General features: G+C 42.4%; 1 protein-coding gene across 1 annotated transcript in view; it reads right to left on the bottom strand.

The window, feature by feature from the left end:
- The window catches only part of LOXHD1 (lipoxygenase homology PLAT domains 1), a 151,861-nt gene that overhangs the window by 57,339 nt on the left and 68,482 nt on the right, over positions 1-26,040 (bottom strand). Inside the window, exons 9-14 of the mRNA XM_028479943.1 lie at positions 18,049-18,184; positions 17,359-17,519; positions 16,259-16,345; positions 15,694-15,829; positions 3,771-3,925; positions 2,192-2,352 (exon numbers count right to left, since the gene is read on the bottom strand). Of these exons, the coding sequence (XP_028335744.1) occupies positions 2,192-2,352; positions 3,771-3,925; positions 15,694-15,829; positions 16,259-16,345; positions 17,359-17,519; positions 18,049-18,184 (836 nt within the window). The remainder of the gene's footprint in view (positions 1-2,191; positions 2,353-3,770; positions 3,926-15,693; positions 15,830-16,258; positions 16,346-17,358; positions 17,520-18,048; positions 18,185-26,040) is intronic.

Below are 26,040 nucleotides of genomic sequence, written 5' to 3'. Positions count from 1 at the left end.
ATCTGGACACAGAGACAGACACATACAGAGGGAAGACAATGTGAAGACAGAGGGAGAAGATGGCCATCTACAAGCCCAGGAACACCTGCGGTTACCACAAGCTGAGAGGCATGGAGCAGACCCCGTTCAGAGCTCCTTTGGCAGAGCATGGTCCTGCCGACACCTTGAGTTTGGACTTCTGGCCTCCAGAATTGCGAGGCAAAATTCTGTTGTTTAAGCCACTCAGTTTGTGGTACGTTGTTACAGCAGCCCTAGCAAACTAATACATACCGTCATGGACCCCACAACACCTCCTGCCATTCTGTTTCCTCTCTGGACTCCCTACCACCTGTCCTCCACGCAGAAACCAGAGGAAACTACCTAAAATGGAAGAGCCCCACCAAGTCCTCCTGATATGGGCCTCTGCCCACCTCTGACCCCATGGGGTGGCTTTCTCCTTTGTCCACCTGCTTTGGTCTCATTGGAGTTCTAGAACCCTCAACCTCTTTCCCCTGGCACTCTCCTTTTCATCCTGCAAGAAGTCAGCCTAACTGTCCCCATGAAGACAGACCCACCCACCTTCTCCATCTCTGACCCACCCTCTCCATCTCAGTGTGGTCTCCCCAGCAGCTGCTGCCACCACTGTGCGTTTCCTCCAGCCCACTCTTCAAAGTTACCAATTGTGGCTTTCTTAGTGTATTCGTTTGCTTATTGTTTAGCTCCCCTCCAGACAACAAACTTCATGAGGACAGGGAGCAAGCGTATATAAATGCTTCATAAATATCTTTTGAGTGGATGGGAATAAAACAAGGAAGGCTGCACCATCCAGCATCCCAGCCAGGCAGCCTCCGGGTCCAGCAGGGAGCAAACGGGTCATTGTTGAAGAGAGACCAGAACTCTCCCACCCCCTCCTTCTTCGTGCTCCCTCCCCACATGCCAGGCAGCCCCCACCAACCTCTGCGAACCACCTCCTCAGTCCCATGCCTCTCACCACTTCTCCAGCCTGGATGACCCACCCTCCCTTCTCTTCACCATCCATTCACTCTCCACTGTTCCTTCCAGGCCCAGGTCCTGTTCTGCCTCTCTTGGGAAGCCTTCCCTGGCTCCCCAACCCTTACTCAGAGCCTCTTTCTGTCTATTAGTGCCACTGACTTGGAACTGCCTGCATCATTACCTATCTTTCCAATGTAATCCTCTTAATACTAACAGTGGCCATACTTTGAAGGCTGTAGATGCCTTTGTCATGGACAAAACCATTTTACAATCATTGTGCCCTGGGATTGCCCCAGTGGCCCTCCATAGCTGGGTAACTGCTCTTCCTGGGCGGGTGTGGTGGTAAGCAGATCAGCTGTAGCAAGTGTGTCTGTGTGCCTGGTTGAGAAAGAGCAATGCATTTGCTGCTGGGCTGTTAGGCAACCTGCCCCCACCCACTCCGAGGAGGGCTGCCCTTAGGCGAGAAGCCTGGGCCAGCCCTAAGGAAGTGAACTTGGACACGCACGCAGCACCTCGTCCATAGGTGCAAGACTCAGCTTGGGCCTGGGATTCGCAGGGCCTAGTTGGTCCAAAGCTCCAGGTAAGCGTGCACCTCCCAGACATTGCTACGGGTGAATGGGAATGGCCAACCAGACAGCACAAAATACGCTGGTATTGCTCCTTATTATAGAAATGTCTCTATCAGGAACGTCTGATAGAGTCCAAACTGGCTGTGAAAGAAATCCAGATGCTTAAGACAAAAGAGAAAAGAAACTTTACCTCTCTAGTAAGCTGGGGTAAGGAAATGAAAACAAAGTTAAATATCTTGACAAGATATTAAAAGGGAAAAGATGTGGTAGAAGGCCATCCAAATGGGGTAAAAACCACCTTTAATTCAAAAGTAGTTCAGCAAGTAACAAAGCCTCTGAGGTAACTCTCAGTTAAAGTCTGAAGTTGTCATATTTTATCATTGAAAAATGCCAACATTTTGGTAATTAATAGACTTAGTAGCTCCACACGGGGACACCCAATGCCGCTGTTCCATCACCTGTGTGTGTTGGGGGTGGCGGGGATATGAGGCCCAGGTCTAAGTGCCACCAGCAGGGCCACCTCTTTTTCTGGACCAACTATATCCTTAAGCTACTATTTTGCTCCCTGAACCTGGAATAGGCTGAGTCTTCCCAAAACTAAGGCCCATAACCTAAGCTGGAGAAAATCAAAACAGACAGGACTCATGTACCTGAGACAAGGGAACTCAACGTTGTCGCTCTCAGGCTGCCCCTCCTCTCTCACCAGCACCCGATCCAGGAACCAGCCACTGCCGCTGCCTTTGCCGTCGTGTCTGATCCTCACCCGCCTTACCTTCCGCATGGTGACGGACTCAATGGTGAACTCATCGGCCTTTGTGGGGAAGACAGCAAGGCCAGTTAGATGGTGGCTCCCCTGGGACCCAAACGCCAAGGGAAGACACAGGCCCAGAAATCCTAAAAGCCATAGCCAATGGGTTGGGCTATTAGTCTTTCACAGGTGGGCCAGGGGCTACCCATAAAGAACAGATTGCACCTCTCCCTCAATTTCTCCCACTGGACTATGTTCGATGTCAAGTTCCCAACAACTGAGATCTGTGTTTTTGGATAAACAATGGCCATTCCCTGTGATCTCCTTTTAAAAGGCAAATACCCTAGGAGGATTAATATATTAAGCTGTTATCAGTCACTAACCACTTATCATGAATTAATTCCTTGGTTAATCTCCTCTGGCTCCTTGCTACAGAAGGACACTGGCTCCCTTTTGAGAAAGGGAATGATTAGGGGGACCAGTGGTCTTATTAATTTCACAGTTTTGCCTGCCAGTGAAGCAGCAGGAATGCAGCAGGGGCTGCAGAGTTGCCAAGTCTACACAAGTGTACCTGGGGCTCTCTGGAAACAGGAATTCGAGGGTGGGATTCATGAAGGAAGGAATCAGAAGATGTAGAAAGAAAAGAGTAGGAAAAGGTGGAGAAAGACCTCCACTTGAATTCCAGGGCTTGCCCTGCCCTTGCTAAGGAAGAGGTGGCAGAGGAAGGAGAGGACCAAGGCTTACCAAATCTCTTCACCTGATGAGCAAACTTGGGTCTCACATTATTGAATTATGACTCTTAACTGAGCACCTACTGTGTGCTGAGGGTCAGGTCTGCTGGCAGGCAGTATATCTGTCATCTCTAATCCTCACAACAGTCAGCCACAGGTAGGCATCCTTTCCCCCATTTCAGACGCAAGGAAACTGAGGCTCAGAGAATGGAGGGTCTGGCCCCGATCCTCCTGACTCTTTCCCCATCGTTTCACACAGCCTCCCCAGTAAATCCAGGTGATGGTTGGGGAAACCAAAGGGAACACCCAGCACGTTTGTAATGAGGCTAGGAATAGAACCCAATTCTCCCACTTCCATGTTTAGCGTCTTTCCTGATTTCTCTTTCAAAAAGGAAATGAACAAGTTGCCTCCAGTGGTCATGCCTAGTGGAGAAGCAATGTTCCTTCATGTGTCACAGCTTTCTGCATGCCTGGGACCTTCAGTCCACACATAAGGTGCCCAGCTTCCTTCCCTGCCCACCCCAAGTGTCTTCCTGCTCTGCCCTCTTCTCAAAGCTTAGGTGTGGGCCAGCTCCCAGTCTTAGGAGCCTGGTGGCTGTCATGCATGTAGTTCCCTGTTCGCGCACCCAGAGACAGCCTCTCTGATGGCCGAGGCACCAGTACCAGTGATCAGCTCTACTTAGAACAGGGAAGACAAGGGAATGGGAAGGGGTGGGGCAGGGCTGAGGGAGGTGCACTGCTGGAACTTACGTTGCCCTTCTCAAACATGTCGGTGTTATTCCTGCAGTTGTAGAGCAGCCGCTCCCCTGTGTCCCCCACGTCACCAAAAAGGCAGAGGTAGACATTGGCATCCGTTCCCGCACCTTCAAGTTCCCCAGTGCACACTGTCACGCGGTACCGGGCCACTGGCAGGCAGAGAGAGGGACACAACTGGCTGGCAGCCCCCTGCTCCCAGCACTGGCCTTGCTGCTCCCCACCTCTGAGCACTGCCTCCCCCTCTCCCCCCGGCTCTCATCTGGGCTGACCTTGCTCATTCCGCCAGCTGCCTCACACCAGTCAAGGGCCAGCTCATCTGCAAATCCCTTGTCCCAGACAGACCAGATGTTCCCAATCCTGGCTAATTGTCAGAATCCCATGGGAAACTTTTATAAGAATTCAGATTCCTGAGCACCACCTCAGACTTCCCAAATCTTAGTTTCCAGAGCGGGACCCCTAAAACTGCATTATTTACAAGCTCCCCCAGGGGACTCTGGTGGAGTTGGCAGTGTTTGGGGACCACGGGTCTAATTCAAACCTTATGGCACTTGATTCCATCCAACCCAGTAGACTTTTTGCCTTAGGTTGTCCTCCAATTCATGAGTCCTGTCTTCTTAAGAAAAATAGGATAACTTTTCTTTTGAACCAGAACTGAGCCTTCCCTTCTCTTCAGAACTCCCCAGTGCTACGGACATGCCAGGAAGAGAAGCAGAGAGAAAGGCACAAAGTGCAGCTGCTGTGGGAAGGGCAGCATCTTCTTCTCATGTTGAAAATGTACCGTGGAGCAGGCAAATCTGCATCTGGCACATAAGGCCTTACTTCCTAAGCTAAAAGTGAAATTCATTCATTCATTCATTCATTCATTCCTTTGCCCAATATCTGTTTACTGAAGCCTAGTAAGTGGCAGGCATTATTATAGGTGCAGGGATTCAGCAGTGAGCAAGACAAACAGACTCCTGTTCAATGGCACTTATATTAAAGTTGAGAATGGAAGGGTGGAGAGGAGAGATGGACAGTAAAATCATAAATCATGAACAGGAAAATTTCTGAGTTGTATCTGTAACAAAGATAGCATAATGGAGTGATGCCACAGGGTGTGACGGAAGTAGGGAGGTGTGCAGTAAGGGGGTGAAGATGATTTAGAGACGCAGAAAAGTTTGCTGCAAGGAGGCAAGGCTTGGACTAAAATGTTGGTGATAGGAGCCAGCCACAGGTGTAGTGAGAGAAGAGAGTGCTGGTAAGTGTGAAGCTCCAATGTGGAGATGAGCAGCTATGTTTCAGGAGCAGAGAGAAGGCCAATATGGCTGGAGTGGAGGGAGAAGGAGGGGATGAGATGAGGCCCAGAGGTGGACAGGGTTAAGACCCATGATGTGTGACAGGTCAAGGGAAGACATGTGGCTTCCTTTGTGTTTCTGTTTTTAATACAACAGGGAGCCTTTATAGGGCTTTAGGCAAGGAAGTAACTTAGTCTGATCTATGTTTTAAAGAGCATTTGGCTGCCATGTGGAGAACTGATTGTAGGGGAAGAAAGAGTGAATCAGAGAGGCCAGTTAGTGGAATAATTACAGTAGTCTAGAAAAGAGAGGAGGATGCCTAAGACTGGGGGTGCAGTGGAGATGGAGAGAAATCGGTAGATTAGAGATATATTTTTTAGGTAGAAACAACAGTACTTGGTGATGGACTGGATAGGTAATTGAGGGAAAGAGAGGAACCAGGGATGATTCCTGGGTTTCTGGCTTGGGCAACTAGGTGAATAGTGTTGGCAGCAAGATGTAGGGACACTTGGGGAGAATGATGGGTTTGGAGATAAAAATCAATAGTTGTTTGTTCATTATAAATTTGAGATGTTTATTAGATAATCATAAAAAGAGGTCAAGATGGCAGTTGAATATGTGTGTGGAGGGTCAGGAGTGTTGACCTGACTTTGGTCATCATAGGCATATAGATTCCATTGAAAGTCACAAGACCAGATGAGATCCCCTATGGAGAGGATGCAGACAAGGACTACAGAGGGATACCAACATTAGAGGTCAAGCCCAGGAGAAGCTAGCAACTCAGATGAGAAGCAGCAGTCAGTGAAACAGAGGGATTTTGCTCTGAACCTAAAACTGCTCTAAAAAGTCTATTTTTTTAAATGAAGGGAATATTAAGGCATTCCCAGATAAACAAAAACTAAAAGAATTCATCACCATCAGACCTGCTCTACAAGAAATATTAAAGGGAGTCCTTCACATTGGACATTAGACAGTAACTTGACACACCCAAAGACATAAAGAGAACCAGGAAAAGCAATGACTTAGGTAAATATATAGACAGTATACTTTAATTTTTGTTTGTAATTCTTTTCCTCTCAAATCTTATATAAAAGACAATTGCATAAAGCAATAAATATAAAACTGCTTTGGTGGGTTTATAATGTACAAAGATATAATCTGTATGGCAATATAGCACAAAGGAGGTGAAAAGAAACAAACCTACACTGGAGCAGAGTTTTTGTATATTATTGAAATTAAGTTGGTATTAATCTGAACTAGAATGTTATAAGTTAAGATGTTAATTGTAATTCCCTGGTATAATTCCCTAAGTGTAATTCTTCCTACTAAGAAAATAACTCTCGCTACATATACATATATGTATATGTATATATATTAAAAGAAACAAGGGAACTAAAATGGTATTCTAGAAAATATCTATTTACCACAAAAGAAGGAAGAATAAAGAAACAACAAAAAAAGACAAGATATACAGAAAGCAAATAGCAAAATGGCAGACATAAATCCTGCCTTATTAGTAGTTACATTAAATGTAAATGGAGGGGGCTTCCCTGGTGGCGCAGTGGTTGCGCGTCCGCCTGCAGATGCAGGGGAACCGGGTTCGCGCCCCGGTCTGGGAGGATCCCACATGCCGCGGAGCGGCTGGGCCCGTGAGCCATGGCCGCTGAGCCTGCGCGTCCGGAGCCTGTGCTCCGCAACGGGAGAGGCCACAACAGAGGGAGGCCCGCATACCACACACACACAAAAAAAAATGTAAATGGACTAAATATTTCAATCAAAAGGCAAAATATGGTGGTAATCCTGCAGAGACAGGATGGGTCTCCCTACTCCAAATTTGCTCAGCTATCAAGGCTGATGATACCACGCATGTACCAAGAGTGAATATAAAATGATTATTCACATAATTAGCAGTTCTGGGGAGAGCATGATAGGCCCTCAAGCAGGTCCAAAAATGGCTGGAGACAGCAGAGGGGGATGACCTGTTTGACATTTTATGGTGGTTAAGGGTGAGAGTTTCTCCACATGGGTCCTTGTATGGCTTGAACTTTCCACAAGTGTGAAGGAAGGGAGCATCCAGGCTTTCTTACCAAATTGCCCAGACATGAGGCAGAAAGCTACTGGCGTAACTGGAAAGCTGTCAGCAGTCAAATATGAAAAAGAAGTCATACTCCTTATTACACAGAGATTGGCAGAATAAATGATGCATCTAACTATCTGATATATGGAAGAGACACACTTTAGATTCAGACACAAATAGGCTGAGAGTAAAAGAATGGCTCAAGAAGAAATAGACAATATGAATAAATTTATAACAAGTAAAAGATTGAATCAGAATTCAGAAAGCTACACATGAAGAAAAGCCCAGGCCTAGATGTCTTCACTACTGAATTTTACCAAACATGTAAAGAAGAATTAATACCAATTCTTCTCAAATAAAGTAGAAGGAAATACTTTTGTATTTTGTGAGGATAGCATATCCCTGCTCCAAAACCAGACAAAGATACCACAAGAAAAGAAAACTACAGACCAATGTTATGAATACAGATGCAAAAATCCTCAAAAAAATATTAGCAAAACAAATCCAGCTCCATAAAAAAGAACTATACACCATGGCAAGGTAAGATCTATCCCAGGGATACAAGTTAAATTTCTGAAAATCAAGTAATGTAATATATCATATGAATAGAATAAAAAAACAAAAATCACATGATCATCTCAATAGACTCAGAAAAAGCATTTGACAAAATTCAACACTCTTTAATGACGAAAAATCAAAAAACTAGGAATAAAAGGGAAATTCATCAACCCATAAAAGTCATCTGTAAAATACCCACAGCTGACATCAAATTTAATGGTGAAAGAGTGGATGCTTTCCCCGTAAGATCAGGAACAAGACAAGGATCTCTGCTTCTACCACTTCTCTTCAACACGGTATTGGAGGTTTTAGCCAAGGCAACTAGGTATCCAGATTGGAAAGAAGTAAAACTATCTCTATTCATGTATGACATGATCTTGTATATTGAAAATCATAAGGAATTCACTAAAAACTATTAGAACTAATAAGAGTTCAGCAAAGTTGTGGAGTACAAGATCAATATAGCAAAATCAACTGTATTTCTATTACCTTGCAATGAACAATCTGAAAATAAAATTAAGAAAACATTTCCATTCAAAATAGCATCAAAAAGAATAAAATAGTTATGAATAAATTTTTAAAAGCAAGTGAAAACCAATCAATAAGTCATGGAGATGTAATGTACAGCATGTCAACTATGGTTAATAATACCATATTGCATATTTGAAATTGCTAATACAGATCTTAAAAGTTCTCATCACAAGAAAAAAATTATGTAACAACGTGTTGTGATGGATGTTAACTAGACTTACTGTGGTGATCACTTTGCAATATATACAAATATTGAATCATTATGTTGTACACCTGAAACTAAATATAACATTGTAAGTCAATTATACCTCGATAAAAAAGAAAAAAGTGAAAAACTTAAGCTCTGAAAACTAAAAAACTGTTCAAAGAAATTAAAGATGTTCACAGATTGGAAGACTTAATATTGTTAAGATGGCAATACCTCCCAAACTGATCTACAGATAAAATGCAATCTCTATCACAATCTTAAATGATTTCTTTGTAGAAATAGACAAGCCACCTCTAAAATACATATGGAATTTCAAGGAACTCAGAATAGCCAAAACAATAGCAAAAAAGAATAATAAAGAAGAATAACAAGTGTTGGCAAGGATGTAGAGAAATTGGAACTCTCATACATTGCTGATGGAAATGCAAAATGGTGCAGCTGTTTGAAAAATAGTATGATAGTTTCTCAAAACTCAAAACAGAATTACCATACAGCCAGCAATTCAGCTCATATGTATATATCCAAGAGAACTGAAAACATGTGTCTACACAAAAACTTTACATGAATATTCATAGCCACATTATTCATAATAGCCAAAAAGTAGAAACAACCCAAATGTCCATTAACAGTTGAATGTGGTATATCCTTACAGTGAAATATTATTCAGCATTTAAAAGAAATGAAATACAGATGCATGCTACAAGGTGAATGGACATTAAAAACATTACACTAAGTGAAAGAAACAGATACAAAAAGTCATATATTAAATGATTCCATTTATATGAAATGTCCAGAACAAGCAAATCTATAGAGACAAAAAATAGATTATTGGTTTAAACAGATGGGTAAGTACAGAGATAAAGAGTGAGGTGGGGGAATGGGTGTGACTGCTAACGGGTATGGGTATACAATGAAAACGTTCTGGAATTTGATAGTAGTCATGGATACATGATTCTATCAATATACTAAAAGCCACTGAATACTTTAAATAAATGAACTGTATGGAAAATGAATACCTCAATAAAGCTGTTTTAAAAAATGGACACTACTCATTGGTGGTCCATCTAAAATGAAGATAAAGTACATGAGGAATGAGACAAATCACCAGTAAGTTTAATTTAATTTTTCAGTAATATACCCATTTTTATTTGGAGATATGAAGACATCTGAAAATTAAATTTGACCTTTAAATATGTGGGTCTGAATATATAGTGTCTATAGCAAAAGCATTTGTTAGAAGAAAAGGTCAAGGATAACTGCTTATCCACGGACCTGCCTGAGTGGGGCTGGCAAAGGCAGCCACTGAAGTCAAGAGAGGGGAAAGGTCTCCTGCCCCCAACACTACCTCTTCAGAGGGACAGCACCTGAAATTCAACCACTGCTGCCTCTCCAGTCAACTCTGTTAAAATGCAAAAGATAAACGGTTTAAACTTTTAGCCTTCGCATAAATGAAGCTGATGCTTTTGTGTTAAGCTCCCAATGATAGGCTGTGTTAACAGTAAGAGGAACAAAGAGCATTAACTGGAGTGAGTACTGAAACGTGGAAGCACAAAAGGGAAGGGAGGGCACCAGTCTCACTTCATTCTGACTTTTGATGAAGGTCGGTTTTGCCTTTTTGGGCTGTATCTATTAGGCCATTCCCAGAGGCAAGCTGATGAGGGAATTTAGAAATCTCTATGCCTGGGAATTCCAGTCCCCTTTGTTCAGGAGCTCGAAGGTCCTATTGGCTGGACATTGTCAGGGGTCCCAATTCTCTCTAGGGGCCACTCCCAGCCCACCTGCCACTGAGGTTCTAAGCACCTTCCTGGCAAGAAGTCTGTGGACAATTAAAAATAATTATATTAGCCATCAGCAGTGAAAGACTTTAAACAGATGGGTAAGTACTAGAGCCTCTTGTACTTTAATTTTAAAATTACAGCTCAGCCTGAATAGCAAGAAGCTACAGTTTTCAGCACTTGAGTCCAGTGGTCTCTTGCCAGCTCATCAGTGGTATGTAATCCCTTCTGCTGGGCATGCAGTGGAGAATGCAGATCTCATTGGTTTTACTATCTCACATATCTCCTGAGGGAAAGGCAAGGTGGAGATAAATTGTGGGCTGGTGAGTGTTTTGTCTGTGTCTCCCGGTCTGTGTTAATCAGTGCAATCACCCCGGAAGGCATCTTGGCTCTCAGACGTGGTGTTAATTGCTTGTTTGACTGGCCCTTATTTTTTAAGTAAACTAGGAGTACACAATTTCAAACTTAGAGAATTGGTTTTAAATTGGTATTTACTCATTTTACATGAGTCCAAGACTCTCCACTGAAGGGATTTTCAGGAAGCCCTGCACATTATACCTTGGTATACCTTGGTACCAACTGGGGTAGTGAGTTGTTGCCACCAGCTCTATTTACTGTTACAAAGAAGCATCCAGACCAGAAAAGGAGATTTGAGTTCCTGTAGAGGTGAGTGAGGACATGGGAGTGTTCCAAGAACAAGAGGAATTTATGTGGGCCAGAAAGAACAGTTGGGGAAAAGAAATTCGAGTTGATATGGGCTCCAAAGTACTGCCAAGGACCCCCAGAAGGCATTAAACTGCCCTTATAGCCAGGACAGACAGCCCTTCTGTCACTGACCCGGGTCCTTGAACTCTTTAATCAATTGATAAGAGGCCAGAAGAGAAATTCAGGCAAGGCTTTACTGGGACTCGTGCAGCAGCACGAGGGAGTGAAAACAAATAGCAGGTGCCCTGCTTGCTCTCTGAGGAGGGCAAGCTGGTCCCTTAAATGGGGTGAGGGTGGGGGTGGAATGGTGGGTCAGGCTGGAGGGGCGGCTTAGGTGTCTGTCCACACCCTTGGTGGTGCTGTGTGCAGGGATTATGCTTTTGCTCCCGGTACCTCAGCAATGGCAGTTGGTTTGTGGTCTTTTTGTATCTTTTAATTGCCCCCAACTGCAGTTATGTATACAGTTATTTTTAGTCCCTTATAGTTTCTTTGTATTTTGTTGCTAGAGGTTCAAGCACTCCAGCTTATCTCACGTCGATCCAATACTAGTCATTAGAGAATTTTTTTAAGTTGCAGTTGTTCTTTAATAGTATCACAGAAGGCAAAAACAAACAAAAGACAGCTATGATAGCCCCATATCTTATACACTGTTTAAAATGTTTCAAGGGTGTTTTTGTCTGTAACCTATAGAAATGCTCTTCCTCCCCGGCCCTCCCACCGTGATCTCTCCTTATCTATCAAATCCCTACCGTGGAAGACCTAGCTCAAAGGCCTGAACAAAGTTTCTCCCATCTTCCTCAGCAGGAAGTTTACCTCCCTACTGTGTCTACAGCATTCATTCAACTTCCTACCAGTTCCACCTTCAGAGTATTTCTTGAATTTATGTCCTCCTCCACAGTCTACCTGAGCCCTGCACAATTTCAGGACCACTTTTTCTTTCCCCTGGATGATTTCTTAATGGCTTGTCCCTAAAATACATCCTCCACACACCCACAAGTCCTTGACAGAGCAGGAGAAATGTGGGGAGGAAGGAACTGGATGGAGTTCAAGTTCAAGGGTGGTGTGAGTGTCATCAAGGTCATGAGAGGCCTGGGAGGACAGACGCCTGCGTCAGAGGTGGGGACTGAGTCAGAGTTCAGAGGGGCAGCTTTGTGGGATGAGCCCAAGTGAAGTACTGAGGAGTGGCTGGTTGCATGGGAGGGAGGTGGAGGTGAGCAAAGCGGGCGAGGACCAGCATGTGGATGAATGGGTTTTCCACATGGACATTGATGGAAGCGGAACAAAAGCTCTCAGGTTTTGATATGTGCAAAAATTACTTGGTGTGCTTGATAAAAATACCGATTACCAGGCATAGCCCTCAGAGAGCCTAGTCAGTATATCTGGGATTGGGCCCAGGGATCTTCATATTAACAAACACTCTAAGCAATTTTTATATAAATGGGACCTTGAGCATACTTTCAGAGACACTATCTGTTATGGGCTGAATTGTGTCCCCCACCCCAAATCCATATGTTGAAGTCATAACCCCCCAGTACCTCAGAATGTATTTGGAAGTAGGATCTTTTTTTTTTTTTTTTTCCTGTACGCGGGCCTTGGACGCGCAGGCTCAGTGGCCATGGCTCACGGGCCCAGCCACTCCGCGGCATGTGGGATCTTCCCGGACCGGGGCACGAACCCGTGTCCCCTGCATCGGCAGGCGGACTCTCAACCACTGCGCCACCAGGGAAGCCCTGGAAGTAGGATCTTTAAAGAAGTAAATAAAGCAAAATGAGGTCGTATGTGTGGGCCCTAATCCAATATGATTGATGTCCTTATAAGAAGAGATTAGGACATAGACATGAGCACACACACAGGGGAAAGATCATGTGAGGACACAGCGAGAAGATGGTCATTTTCAAGGCAAGGAGAGAGGTCTCAGGAGAAAGCCAACCTGCCAACACCTTGATCTTGGGCTTCTAGCCTCCAGAACTGTGAGAAAATAAATTTATGTTGTTTCAGCGCCCCAGTCTGTGGTATTTTGTTATGGCAGCCCAAGCAGACTAGTTCACTGTCCTAGAACAATGGTAGGAGTTGAGGGGTCTAGAGAATGACCAGGGGGCAAAAGAGGAACATGTCCAGAGTGAACAGAAGATGGAAATGAGCTGGGGCAGAGGCCACATTGTGGGTGGTGTGAGCCTCAAGGCCGAAAGGGCAAAAATGGGAGTCAGGAGAATGCCCCCTCCCGCTAGCCCCACAGTTGTGAGGACGGAAAACTGGGTTTTGGGGGGAGGGGAGCCATGCTTCAGTCAAGGTACGGAGGAGATGGAGGTAAAAGAACATCCTGGGCATATAAGTAAAAATGGCAGCTTTCTCTCTGAAAAAAATCTCACTAAAACAATAGCAATACAGGTATTTTAAAGATTTAACCAAACAAAAAATTTTCACCAATAAGGCTCGGAGAAAGGGATGAATATAGACAACAGCAACCAAATTTCAGAAGCTGGAGCACAGCTAGAAAAGTGTGCTTTTCACAGTGCCTTAGCACAGTGGGTCCTCACCAGGAGCACTGACAGCCCCTAGAAATTTGTTGGACAAATTCCTGAGCCCCCCACCCCAGACCTACTGAATTAGAAAATCTGTGGGTGGGACGCAGCAATCTGTGTTTTAAGAAGTCCTTCAGGTGACAATGCTGAAGTTTGAGGTCCCCTGACTTAACAGACCAGAGAGTATTGATCAGAGCTATCAGCTGTGAAATTTGAGAAGTAAGATTGTAAAAAGTCTCAGGAATGTCAGCACCAGGTAACTTTAGAACTAGGGAGTGAGGAGCTAAAATTATGAGAACTGGTTAGAAGGATTTAGAAAGCAGTTAGATCCCAAGACCATCTCCTCAATTGTTCATACCTGCAGGCTCAATTCTGGCACATAAAGAGGGCAGATCAGGTAACAGCGGTGTGTTTCTGCCTTGGTGGGATACATGTTACCTAGAGTCCTAATTGCGGGGCGGGCAGGAATCATATGTTATTTATCATATTTACAGGGAGGTGATAGCCTTGTTGCCAAAGAAAATACTGCTGAATGTGAAAAGGCAGAGTATAGTTTGCTGACCTAGGAGGCAGGAGATCTTGTTCTAGGTGTCACTCTGTCTCTAACTGTATAATCAGGACAAGAACTTCCTCAGTTTCCTTACCTGCATCAATCTATTTTAAGGACCTTTGAACACAAATATTCCATAGTCCATTTTAATTAGTCCATTTTAATTAGTTCCATAGTCCATTTTAATTAAAAATGAAGAAGAATCATAAAATAGTACTAATTGCAAGCATTGCCTAATTAGACTAACAGGGTGATCCCTTTTTAGATATTTGCTGTTTGGGGTTTCTATGTTTTTGTGTATTTAACTCTGTTCAAATTGTTTAAAAATATATATACAGAGCTTCTACTGGGTGTACAAATGCCTGAGAAGTGACACTATCCAAATACTTAGAAGGTCTACTGGAACTCTGGGTGACATTGTAATATACTTTTTGTAATTTTGCAATGTTATTTTACTATTTAAAAAAAATTAAGCACAGCCACAAGGATAGAAAATAGGTTAATTATATTAAGTGCCAATTCTGATCAATTTCTAATGTTTGCTTGCAGTGCTATATTGAGGGCTATAAAGCTCATTTCAGACTAAATGGGAGAGAATGCTGCGATTACTCAGTAATGTCTGCCAAGAGAAAAGGATAGGACATGTGCCGTGTATTTGCCGGCACTCTGGTGGTATAATCTAGAGGCAAAACGATCTCCTTTTCCCTCTTTGAATGTGGATGCTAGGCTCCAGAATAAAAGCTCAGCTCTCGGGCTTCCCTGGTGGCGCAGTGGTTGAGAATCTGCCTGCCAACGCAGGGGACACGGGTTCAAGCCCTGGTCTGGGAAGATCCCACATGCCGCGGAGCAGCTGGGCCTGTGAGGCACAACTACTGAGCCTGCGCGTCTGGAGCCTGTGCTCCGGAACAAGAGAGGCCGTGACAGTGAGAGGCCTGGGCACCGCGATGAAGAGTGGCCCCCGCTTGTCACAGCTAGAGAAAGCCCTCGCACAGTAAACGAAGACCCAACACAGCCAAAAATAAATAAATAAATTTATTTATTTATTTATTTAAAAGCTCAGCTCTCTTGTACTAGCTGCAAAAAAAAAATAGAGGATTCATAAGGGAGCAGTCAAGTGTGGCTATAAGAACCCAGATCCAGCCTTCCTTTTTGAGGACCATCTTATGCATAATTTGGCCCCCGCTTGTCACAGCTAGAGAAAGCCCTCGCACAGTAAACGAAGACCCAACACAGCCAAAAATAAATAAATAAATAAATTTATTTATTTATTTAAAAGCTCAGCTCTCTTGTACTAGCCGCAAAAAAAAAAAAATAGAGGATTCATAAGGGAGCAGTCAAGTGTGGCTATAAGAACCCAGATCCAGCCTTCCTTTTTGAGGACCATCTTATGCATAATTTGAAGAGGATGTTTCCTTTAATTTCAGGGAGTGTGTGGAGAAATATTGCTCAGTGTGGATTCTTCTCATCCCCTCAGAGCCAACCTGAAGACCCAGAAATCTCCCCATTCTCACCCATGCCCATCATAAAGCCTTAGCATCATGGAGATGGCTCCTACAAGCCGGTCTTGAGTCTAGGACCTTCTAAACCCATTCCTCATTCAGAGGGGGCCTGATGACGCACAGTGGATAAGACTACCAGCTCACGGGCTAGACACCCATTGGCACACCAAGTAAGAGTTCCATTACCTCCCCCAGGATGAGAGCCAGTCAATACTTACTGCCCATTATCCTCCGTACTGTTGGACCCTCAGCAGTCATTTCCCTAACGATCTCATTGTCATCCTCATTGGCATCCAGCCAGCGATTGCAGTTGAAGTTATACTTGTCCTTGGTCAGAGTGTTCATCAGGGTCATCTGGAATGAAGTCCTGGAGTGAGCAGGTGGGTGTGCCAGAGATATTCATCCATGCCTTGAGGTTCCCGTTCTGCTAGTTCATCTCAAGGAGGACAAGGCCGTCCCCTAGGGATGACTCTTGTGGAAGATGGAGTGCCAGATTAATATTTATCCCTCTGGTCTCCTGGAGACCCTCAGTTGCCTAGCAGCCAGGTGATTAGGACACAGTGCAAGTCTGCTGAAACCTAAGCAACTTCTTAGTCTACTTTGGAAGTCCCGTCCCCGTCAGGAAGTCCATGTGTCATGTGTCCAGATTTAGGTCTCACTACAACCCTTCCCCACCCATACTCCCAACAGATAAAGGCAAACTAACAAGACAAGGTCATTAGAAAGAGACCATTTTGGTTCCTCTCCCAACCACCTTCTAACCCCCAAGTTGGTACATCTCACCCTTTCTAAATGCCATCCAGAACCAGGACTCCTTTTATCATGCCATGCCCGAATCTTATAAAACCTGCCGAGGTCTGGGAGCTCAATCTATGGTGAGAAATAACAAGGCCTGAGTGGACAGAACCAAGTGAAATGTGTTTACCCTCATAGCTGACCCCCTGCCAGGAGGGTACCCACTTTGAGCTGTTTCTTCAGCATCAAGGGTGGGTTTGCTTCAAACCACCCTCATATATTCTATCTTCTTGTGTTCTTTTAACCAATGGCACATGAGGGAGAGACAGCCATGTAGAGCTAAGGTTCAATCTGGGCTGGTGAAACTGAACAAAAATAACTGACCCACAGTAGGATCCAGACTAAATAAAATCTTCCAGGCAATAAGCTTTCAATTACAAAATCCATATGGCAGCCCTGCAAATTAGCACAGGCCCACAGCCCCAGGACTCTGCTGGGCACTGAAACAGACAAAAAGATCAATACAGTGGTCATGCCCTTTCCCTAGGGGCTCAAAGTCTAGCCAGGAAGACAAATACATAAAGAGCAATGAACTGAAGGTATAATAGAAGCGCCAACGGGGTGCTCTGAGAAGAGAGCTGCAAATTACAAATTATTCTTACCTAAAGGTCAGAGCAGCACTTCCGTTGACAAAACAAGCCTTGCTCTGCTTATATACATACTGAAAATTTAAAGCTGGATTTCTTTTTAAACGTTCCAAAATGTATACTTTCCTTTAAATTTGTTCCTCACTCTCTAATTCAGTCTGCACTGGGCGGTTTGACACTAACTGCGCTCAGGGTCTCTGTTCTACAGTGATTCCTCAAGTCACCAGGCTCCTGAATGTCCAAAGCCATTACATACTTGCTTCTTCTCCCATGCTTGGTTCTGGACTGTTTGATTCAGATGAAGGGCCAGATCTAAACTGCACCCCATCAGTACATTGCCCATACATTAAATGTGGCATTCCTTGCAGGGGCCTAGGGTCTCTATTTTACCCTTTTGTCTTCAGACTTGATCCAAACCTGGCTTAGAAAACCAGAATCCCGTGACAAATGCTTCTTACACCCCTTCCTCCTTCTTCCCTCCCACTCTGTCACACTTCCTACCCTAAATTTCTCAATTATTCCGGGTTTGAACCATTTGTTGTTGGGATTCAGGAGAATCTCATCTGTCCGCCCCTTCTGCCCATAAATCTGGATGAAGATAGGAGAGTTGGTACCAGCTTTCTTCAAGTCGGTCGTCCAGACCCACAGGGACCATGGGAATTCTGCAGAGACAGGCCAAGTTGTACCATAAAACTTCAAAAGTGAAGAGATTTTCAAGCTACCAGTGGGGAAGACAAGCAAATCAAAGGTGATCAGGACTGAAGTGCAGGTTGTATACAGGTGTGTCCTACTCTCAGAAACCCATTATAACAAACACTAAATTTGGGAAGCCAAGGATTCCTTGCTGTTTGAAAGACTGTGCCTTAATGTTCCTTTTAATGGTGAGAGTCTATTAGTATGTTTTAAATAGGGTGAAGAGTTGACTCCACCCACCCTGTGGCCAGTACATTCAGAGTGCACCGTGTTCAGCCATTCAGTTTAACAACTAGCCCATCACAGAGCAGCTTAACGATTTGGGGCTGCTGGAGTATCAGCCTTGGTGCCACGTCTGTAACTCTGTGTGGTCTGTACCTTGGAGAACTGAGGTCCCTGGGGGACCCTTTCCCTTCCTTTCCAGAGGAGAATTGAGAAGAAGGAGTGCCCAGTGGTTTGACATCCTGGCCTTTGCTGGCTCTGGGCCCCTCCACCTACTTTTCAGCCTCTTCTTCCTGAGAGACACCATCTCGTAGAGCTGCCTCTCGATCAGCCCATCTGCCTTCTTCTCATCCAGCCAGTTGCTGCAAGGGAAGGTCTGCTGGATGCCAGTGAAGGGGCACAAAATCACCACCTGGGGGAGCAGATCACATCTCCTACAGTAGGTCCCCTGGTTGGGACTTCTTTGTAATGTTCAACAGCCTCCTTAGCCCCACATTTAGGGTCGTCTGCATTACTACCCTCAAGGAATGTCACTTTTCTTCCCACTGCCTATCTCATTAAATCTTAGATCAAGAAATACCTCCTCTAAGAAATCTTCCCAAGTAGGTATCATCCATATTCCAATTTACTAGCCCAAACCTCAAACATTTTTCTCTATACACATACCCTTTTTGAATACCATATTTCCTTATGCACAATGTAAAATCTCCATCTGAAGCAAATTAACTAGAATACTAAATTAATACCCTATATTTGTCTTGTGGAAAAAAGGTCAATCACACAAAAGGTAATTAATATCTATAATTTAATACAAAAACTAACTATCCTCTTCAGGACTTGATCCTTATTTAACCTTCTCTCCTACACCTTCTCCATCTCGACCCACATTCTGAACTTTTGGTTTTAGAACATGGCATTCTAACTTTCTCTCCTACACCTTCTCCATCTCTACCCACATTCTGAACTTATGGGTTTAGAACATGGCATTCAGTCTAATCCAGACACACCTAGACGTTTTGAAGAGAAGCATCAGAATGCCAAATACAGAGATCTTAAGAGCATCAAGAGAGAAAAGACAGATGATGGCAATTGGACTAACAGAAGCCAGAGGATATTGGGGGCTGGGGGCATTAGAACTCAGTCTAGAATTCTGTATCCTGAAATTTCTTTCAAGAATGAAAATGAAATAAAATAATTTTCAAATTAACAAAAACAGAGTTTACCACCAATAGACCTTACTTAACCAAAGGAACTTCTAAAGCATAGTACTTCAGGAGGAAGAAGAAAATTGACACCAGAAAAGAGGTCTTTGATGCAAGAAGAATTGTCAAGCAAACACACTGGCAAACAGGTAGGTAAATCTGAACAAATCTGACTCTACAAAACAACAACATATAAAATGTGAATTTAAAAATAATTCAAAGTAGAACTAAAATACTCTACTTTCAAAATTGGCATGCAACCTAGATGCAGGGTTATTACCACTAGAAATTTCTAAGGTTCTTGATTTGTCTAAGAGGGAATTAGAGATGGTGGTTAAATTTAGGTCTTGTCACAGTAAGTATGTATGCTAAAATTTCAATAGTAACCACTAAAAAAACTGGAAAGAGTGTATAATTTCCAAATCACTATCAAGAAAAAAAAACCACAACCAATCAGTTAATCAAAAAAAAAAAAAAAAAAAAAAGAAAGACATAGTAAAAGCAGGACAAACAGACATGTTAATAGTTATAATAAACATAAATGACTAAATTTATCAGTTAAAAGCTAGATAGTATCAGATAGGATTGTGATAAAGATTCAATTAACCAGAAGGTTATACTAATTCTACATCTCACAACGTAGCCTAAAACTATATACAGCAAAAATTGTTAGTTCTACAGTAAGAAATTTAAATATCTACCACCGACATTGGAAATTTCAACACATCTTTCTTCATAGTTAATAGATCAAACAGACAAAATGCTATTAAGGAGATAGAAGATTCAAAAACAAAAGTAACAAACTGAATTTAATAAATAAAATCAAAATCTTAAATTCAACTCTTGGAACTTATACATAAATTGAAGCACATGGTAAAGTAAATGTCAAAAAATTTTTAAATGGCATCCACCATGGAGAGGACCTTCAAGACGGCAGAGGGTAAAACGTGGAGATCACCTTCCTCCCCACAAATACATCAAAAATACATCTAAATGTGCAACAACTCCTAAAGAGCACCTACTGAATGCTGGCAGAAGACCTCAGGCTTCTCAAAAGACAAGAAACTCCCCACGTAGCTGGGTAGGGAAAAAGAAAAAAGAAAAAACAGAGACTAAAAAAATAGGGAGGGGACCTACACCTCTGGGAGGGAGCTGTGAAGGAGGAAAATTTTCCACACACGAGGAAGCCCCTTCACTGGTGGAGACGGGAGTGGGCTTGGGGGAAGCTTTGGAGCCATGGAAGAGAGTGCAGCAATAGGGCTGCAGAGGGCAAAGCGGAGAGATTCCTGTAAAGAGGATCGGGGCCAACCAGCACTCACCAGCCTGAGAGGCTTCTCTCATCACCCCCCGGGGCGGTCGGGGGCTGGGAGCTGAGGCTCGGGCTTCGCAGGTCAGATCCCAGGGAGAGGACAGGGGTTGACTGCGTGAACACAGCCAGAAGGGGGCTAGTGAACCACAGCTAACCAGGAGGGAGTCCGGGAAAAAGTCTGGAACTTCGTAAGAGTCAAGAGACTGTTGTTCCGGGGTGCACGAGGAGAGGAGATTCAGAGCACTGCCTGAAAGAGCTTCAGAGACAGGTGTGAGCCACGGCTATCAGCGCGGATACCAGAGACAGGCATGAAATGCTAAGGCTGCTGCTGCCGCCACCAAGAATCCTGTGTGCGAGCACAGGTCACTCTCCACACCTCCCCTCCCGGGAGCCTGTGCAGCCCGCCACTGCCAGGGTCCCGTGATCCAGGGACAACTTCCCCAGGAGAACACATGGTGCACCTCAGGCTGTTGCAATGTCACATTGACCTTTGCTGCCGCAGGCTCGTGCCACATTCTGTACCCCTCTCTCCCCTGGCGTGAGTGAGCCAGAGCCCCCTAATCAGCCCTCCTTTAACCCCCTCCTGTGTGGGTGAAGAACAGATGCCAGAGTGCGACCTACATGCAGAGGCAGGGCCAAATCCAAAGCTGAAACCCAGGAGCTGTGAGGACAAAGAAGAGAAAGGGAAATGTCTCCGTGCAGCCTCAGGAACAGCAGATTAAATCTTCACAATCAATCGATGTACCCTGCATCTGTGGAATACCTGATTAGACAATGAATCATCCCAAAATTGAGGTGGTGGACTTTGGGAGCAACTGTAGACTTCGGGTTTGCTGTATGCGACTGACTAGTTTCTGATTTTTTTTTTTTTATAACATCTGTTAAACTATATTTGTTAAAAGGAAAAGAAAAGCCAAAATAAGGAGAGTGATGACCTCCAGGAGGGAGCAGGGAAGAGAGTGGAGGAATGCAGAGCTAGTTGTAAGTTATTAATAAAGTATTAGTTCTTTGAGTGTCCATAGGTATCTATATATTAATAAATTATTAATAAAAGAAGAAAAGAATGAATGAATGAATGAAATGAGAGTGTGTGCATAGCACAATATGGGGTGTTACACAAACTAAAAATTACAACTAAATTCTGGGGATACAAAAAAATTCTTAAATATGTTACATTTATAAAAACTGGGGGTGAGAGGAACTCTGGGGTGCTACGTGAGAAATAATTTCCATACTCTACCAAAAAAGTAGATGACTCAAATCTATAACACAAGAAGGAATTTGTTACGGAGTCAGAGTGAATAGGGTTGGCTAGCTTGGATGGAAGGAGAGAGACACACCCAAGGCCTTCTCTGATATAAGAAATGGCAGGTACAAAGGGAAAAAAATGTGAGAAAAAGTATAGTACACTTATGGAATTAAAAGGAGTTAAAATGGCTGGAGCACAGGAAGTGTATCAGGTAATAGCAATACAGGAAAGCAGAGAGGTAGAGAAGAAGCCAGATAATTTAAAGAACTTGAATAGAAGCCAAGAAATGTGTTAATAAACAGTGACAATAACATGGAGGAGCTACTAATTGAAAATACCCAAGCACTACACTGAACATACAGATGTATTACCTCATTTAATTCTCAAGACATACCCTTAATGGGTACTATTACTATTTCCATTTTACAGATTAGGAGACAGAGGAATTTGCCCAAAATCACACAAATTCTAAATGGTGGACCTAGCGTTCACAACCAGGCAGTCTAACTCCCATACGCCTAAGCCTGATGATATATGAGCTTTAACCAGGAAAAAAAAATCGTGGTATATAAATCAAATTTACTTTTCTTTTTGCTATTTTTTACTGAGATATAATGGTCATGTAACCTTATATTAGTTTCAGGGGTACAACATAATGATTTGGTATTTGTGTACATGGTGAAGTGATCACCACAATCTAGTTAACATCCATCACCACATGCAGTTACAATTTTTTGTGTGTGATGAGAACTTTTAAGATCTACTATCTTAGCAACTTTCAAATATGCTATACAGTATTTTAAACTACAGCCAACATGTTGTACATTACATGCCCAGGACATTTATTTTATAGCTGGAGGTCTGTACTTTGACTATTTCCACCACAAATTTACTTTTTATTTTTTAAGTTATTGTATTTTTTTCTGATTACAAAATATAGTAAAACGGATTATAAAATATACAACCATAGCTGATAGACATTTTTGGAATTTTTTGGATTAAATTTTATTTACACAAGAAATACTGCCTAACAATTTCACCTTCAACTATTTTAGTTTTAGTAAATAAATATTATTCCTAAGACTGTATCATGATTAAGTACCATATAACTGAATTTGGAAGACGTGGAATTTTGGCACCCAGACCCCTCTCCTTCAATGATAGCTGGATAATTGCTAGCTCTGAGCTGCTACAGGCTCTGCCTCGGTTGCAATGAGCCAGCCTACCTGAGATCTAGTTTCTGATTTTTATGTTTAACTTAGTATGGTTTTTAGCACTTGTTATCATTGGTGGATCTGTTTATTAGCTTTGTTGCTCTCTTCTTTTTTTAAAAATTTCTTAAAAAATATTTTTATTTTAATAATTTTTTATTTAAAAATTTATATTTATTTTATTTTATTTTTCTTTCCTTTTTTTTTTCCTCCCTTTTCTTCTGAGCCGTGTGGCTGACAGGGTCTTGGTGCTCTGGCCGGGTGTCAGGCCTGTGCCTCTGAGGTGGCAGAGCCGAGTTCAGGAAATTGGACCACCAGAGACCTCCCGGCCCCACATAATATCAATCAGCGAGAGTTCACCCAGAGATCTCCATCTCAACACTAAGACCCAGCTCCACTCAACGACCAGAAAGCTCCAGTACTGCACACCCCTTGCCAAACACCAATATAGTAAAACGGATTATAAAATATACAACCATAGCTGATAGACATTTTTGGAATTTTTTGGATTAAATTTTATTTACACAAGAAATACTGCCTAACAATTTCACCTTCAACTATTTTAGTTTAGTAAATAAATATTATTCCTAAGACTGTATCATGATTAAGTACCATATAACTGAATATGGTAGACGTGGAATTTTGGCACCCAGACCCCTCTCCTTCAATGATAGCTGGATAATTGCTAGCTCACCCTCATCCACCAAAACACAGGCAACCAGTCCCCTCCACAAGGAAGCCTACACAACCCACTGAACCAACCTTACCCACTGGGGGCAGACACAAAAAACAACAGGAATGATGAACTTGCAGGCTGCAAAAAGAAGACCCCAAACACAATAAGTTAAGCAAAATGAGAAGACAGAGAAATACCCAGCAGATGAAGGAGCAAGGGAAAAACCCACCAGACCAAACAAATGAAGAAGAAATAGGCAGTCTACCTGAAAAAGAATTCAGAGTAATGATAGTAAAGAAGATCCAAAATCTTGGAAATAGAATGGAGAAAATAAAAGAAACATTTAACAAGGACCTAGAAGAACTAAAGAGCAAACAAACAATGATGAACGACACAATAAATGAAATTTAAAATTCTCTAGAAGGAATCAATAACAGAATAACTGAGGCAGAAGAACAGATAGGTGACCTGGAAGATAAAATAGTGGAAATAACTACCACAGAGCAGAATAAAGAAAAAAGAATGAAAAGAATTGAGGACAGTCTCAGAGGCTTCTGGGACAACACTAAATACACCAACATTTGAATTATAGGGGTCCCAGAAGAAGAATAGAAAAAGAAAGGGACTGAGAAAATATTTGAAGAGATTATAGTTGAAAACTTCCCTAATATGGGAAAGGAAATAGTCAGTCAAGTCCAGAAAGCACAGAGAGTCCCATACAGGATAAATACAAGAAGAAACATGCCAAGAAACATGTTAATCAAACTATCAAAAATTAAATACAATGAAAAAATATTAAAAGCAGCAAGGGGAAAACACAAATAACATAAAAGGGAATCCCCATAAGGTTAACAGCTGATCTTTCAGCAGAAACTCTACAAGCCAGAAGGGAGTGGCAGGACATACTTAAAGTGATGAAAGGGTAAAACTTACAACCAAGATTACTCTACCCAACAAGGATCTCATTCAGATTCAACGGAGAAATTTAAACTTTTACAGACAAGAAAAAGTTAAGAGAATTCAGCACCACCGAACCAGGTTTACAACAAATGCTAAAGGAACTTCTCTAGGCAGGAAACAAAAGAGAAGGAAAAGACCTACAATAACAAACCCAAAACAATTAAGAAAATGGTAATAGGAACATACATATTGATAACTACCTTAAATGTAAATGGATTAAATGCTCCAACCAAAAGACACAGACTCGCCGAATGGATACAAAAACAAGGCCTGTATATATGCTGTCTACAAGAGAACCACTTCAGACCTAGGGACACATACAGACTGAAAGTGAGGGGATGGAAAAAGATTTTCCATGCAAATGGAAATCGGTAGTAATTCTCATATCAGACAAAATAGACGTTAAAATAAAGACTATTACAAGAGACAAAGAAGGACACTACATAATGATCAATCCAAGAAGAAGATATAGGAATTGTAAATATTTATGCACCAACGTAGGAGTACTTCAATACAAAAAGCAAATGCTAACATCCGTAAAAGGGGAATTTGACAGTAACATAATCATAGTAGGGGACTTTAATAACACCCCACTTTTACCAATGGACAGATCATCCAAAATGAAAATAAATAAGGAAACACAAGCTTTAAATGACACATTAAACAAGATGGGCTTAACTGATATTTTTAGGACATTCCAACCAAAAACAACAGAATACACTTTCTTCTCAAGCGTGCATGGAACATTCTCCAGGAGAGATCACACCTTGGGTCACAAATCAAGCCTTGGTAAATTTAAGAAAATTGAAATCATATCAAGTATCTTTTCCAACAACAATGTTATGAGACTAGATATCAATTACACGAAAAAAACTGTAAAATATACAAACACATGGAGGTTAAACAATATGCTACTAAATAACCAAGAGATCACTGAAGAAATCAAAGAGGAAATCAAAAAATACCTAGAAAAAAATAACAATGAAAACACGATGAACCAAAACCTATGGGGTGCAGCAAAAGCAGTTCTAAGCGGGAAGTTCATAGCAATACAATCCTACCTCAAGAAACAAGAAACATCTCAAATAAACAACCTAACTTACACCTAAAGCAAATAGAGAGAGAAGAACAAAAAAGTCCCAAATTTAGCAGAAGGAAAGAAATCATAAAGATCAGATCAGAAATAAAAGCACTGAAATTGAAACTGTGATTAAAAATCTTCCAACAAAAAAAAGCCCAGGACCAGATGTCTTCACAGGCGAATTCTATCAAACATTTAGAGAATAGCTAACACCTATCCTCAAACTCTTCCAAAATATAGCAGAGAGAGGAACACTCCCAAACTCATTCTACAAGGCCACCATCATGCTGATACCAAAACCAGACAAAGATGTTACAAAAAAGGAAAACTACAGGTCAATATCACTGATGAACATAGATGCAAAAATCCTGAACGATATACTAGCAAACAGAATCCAACTGCACATTAAAAGGATCATACACCATGATCAAGTGGGATTTATCCCAGGAATGCAAGGATTCTTCAATATATGCAAATCAATCAATGTGATACACCATATTAACAAATTGAAGGCTAAAAACCATACGATCATCTCAATAGATGCAGAACAAGCTTTTGACAAAATTCAACACCAATTTAT

This window comes from Physeter macrocephalus, chromosome 19 (assembly GCF_002837175.3).
Source record: "Physeter macrocephalus isolate SW-GA chromosome 19, ASM283717v5, whole genome shotgun sequence".
Lineage (NCBI taxonomy): Eukaryota > Metazoa > Chordata > Mammalia > Artiodactyla > Physeteridae > Physeter > Physeter macrocephalus.
Note: the sequence above shows the minus strand (reverse complement) of the source record. Positions and strands in the feature narration are given on the sequence as shown.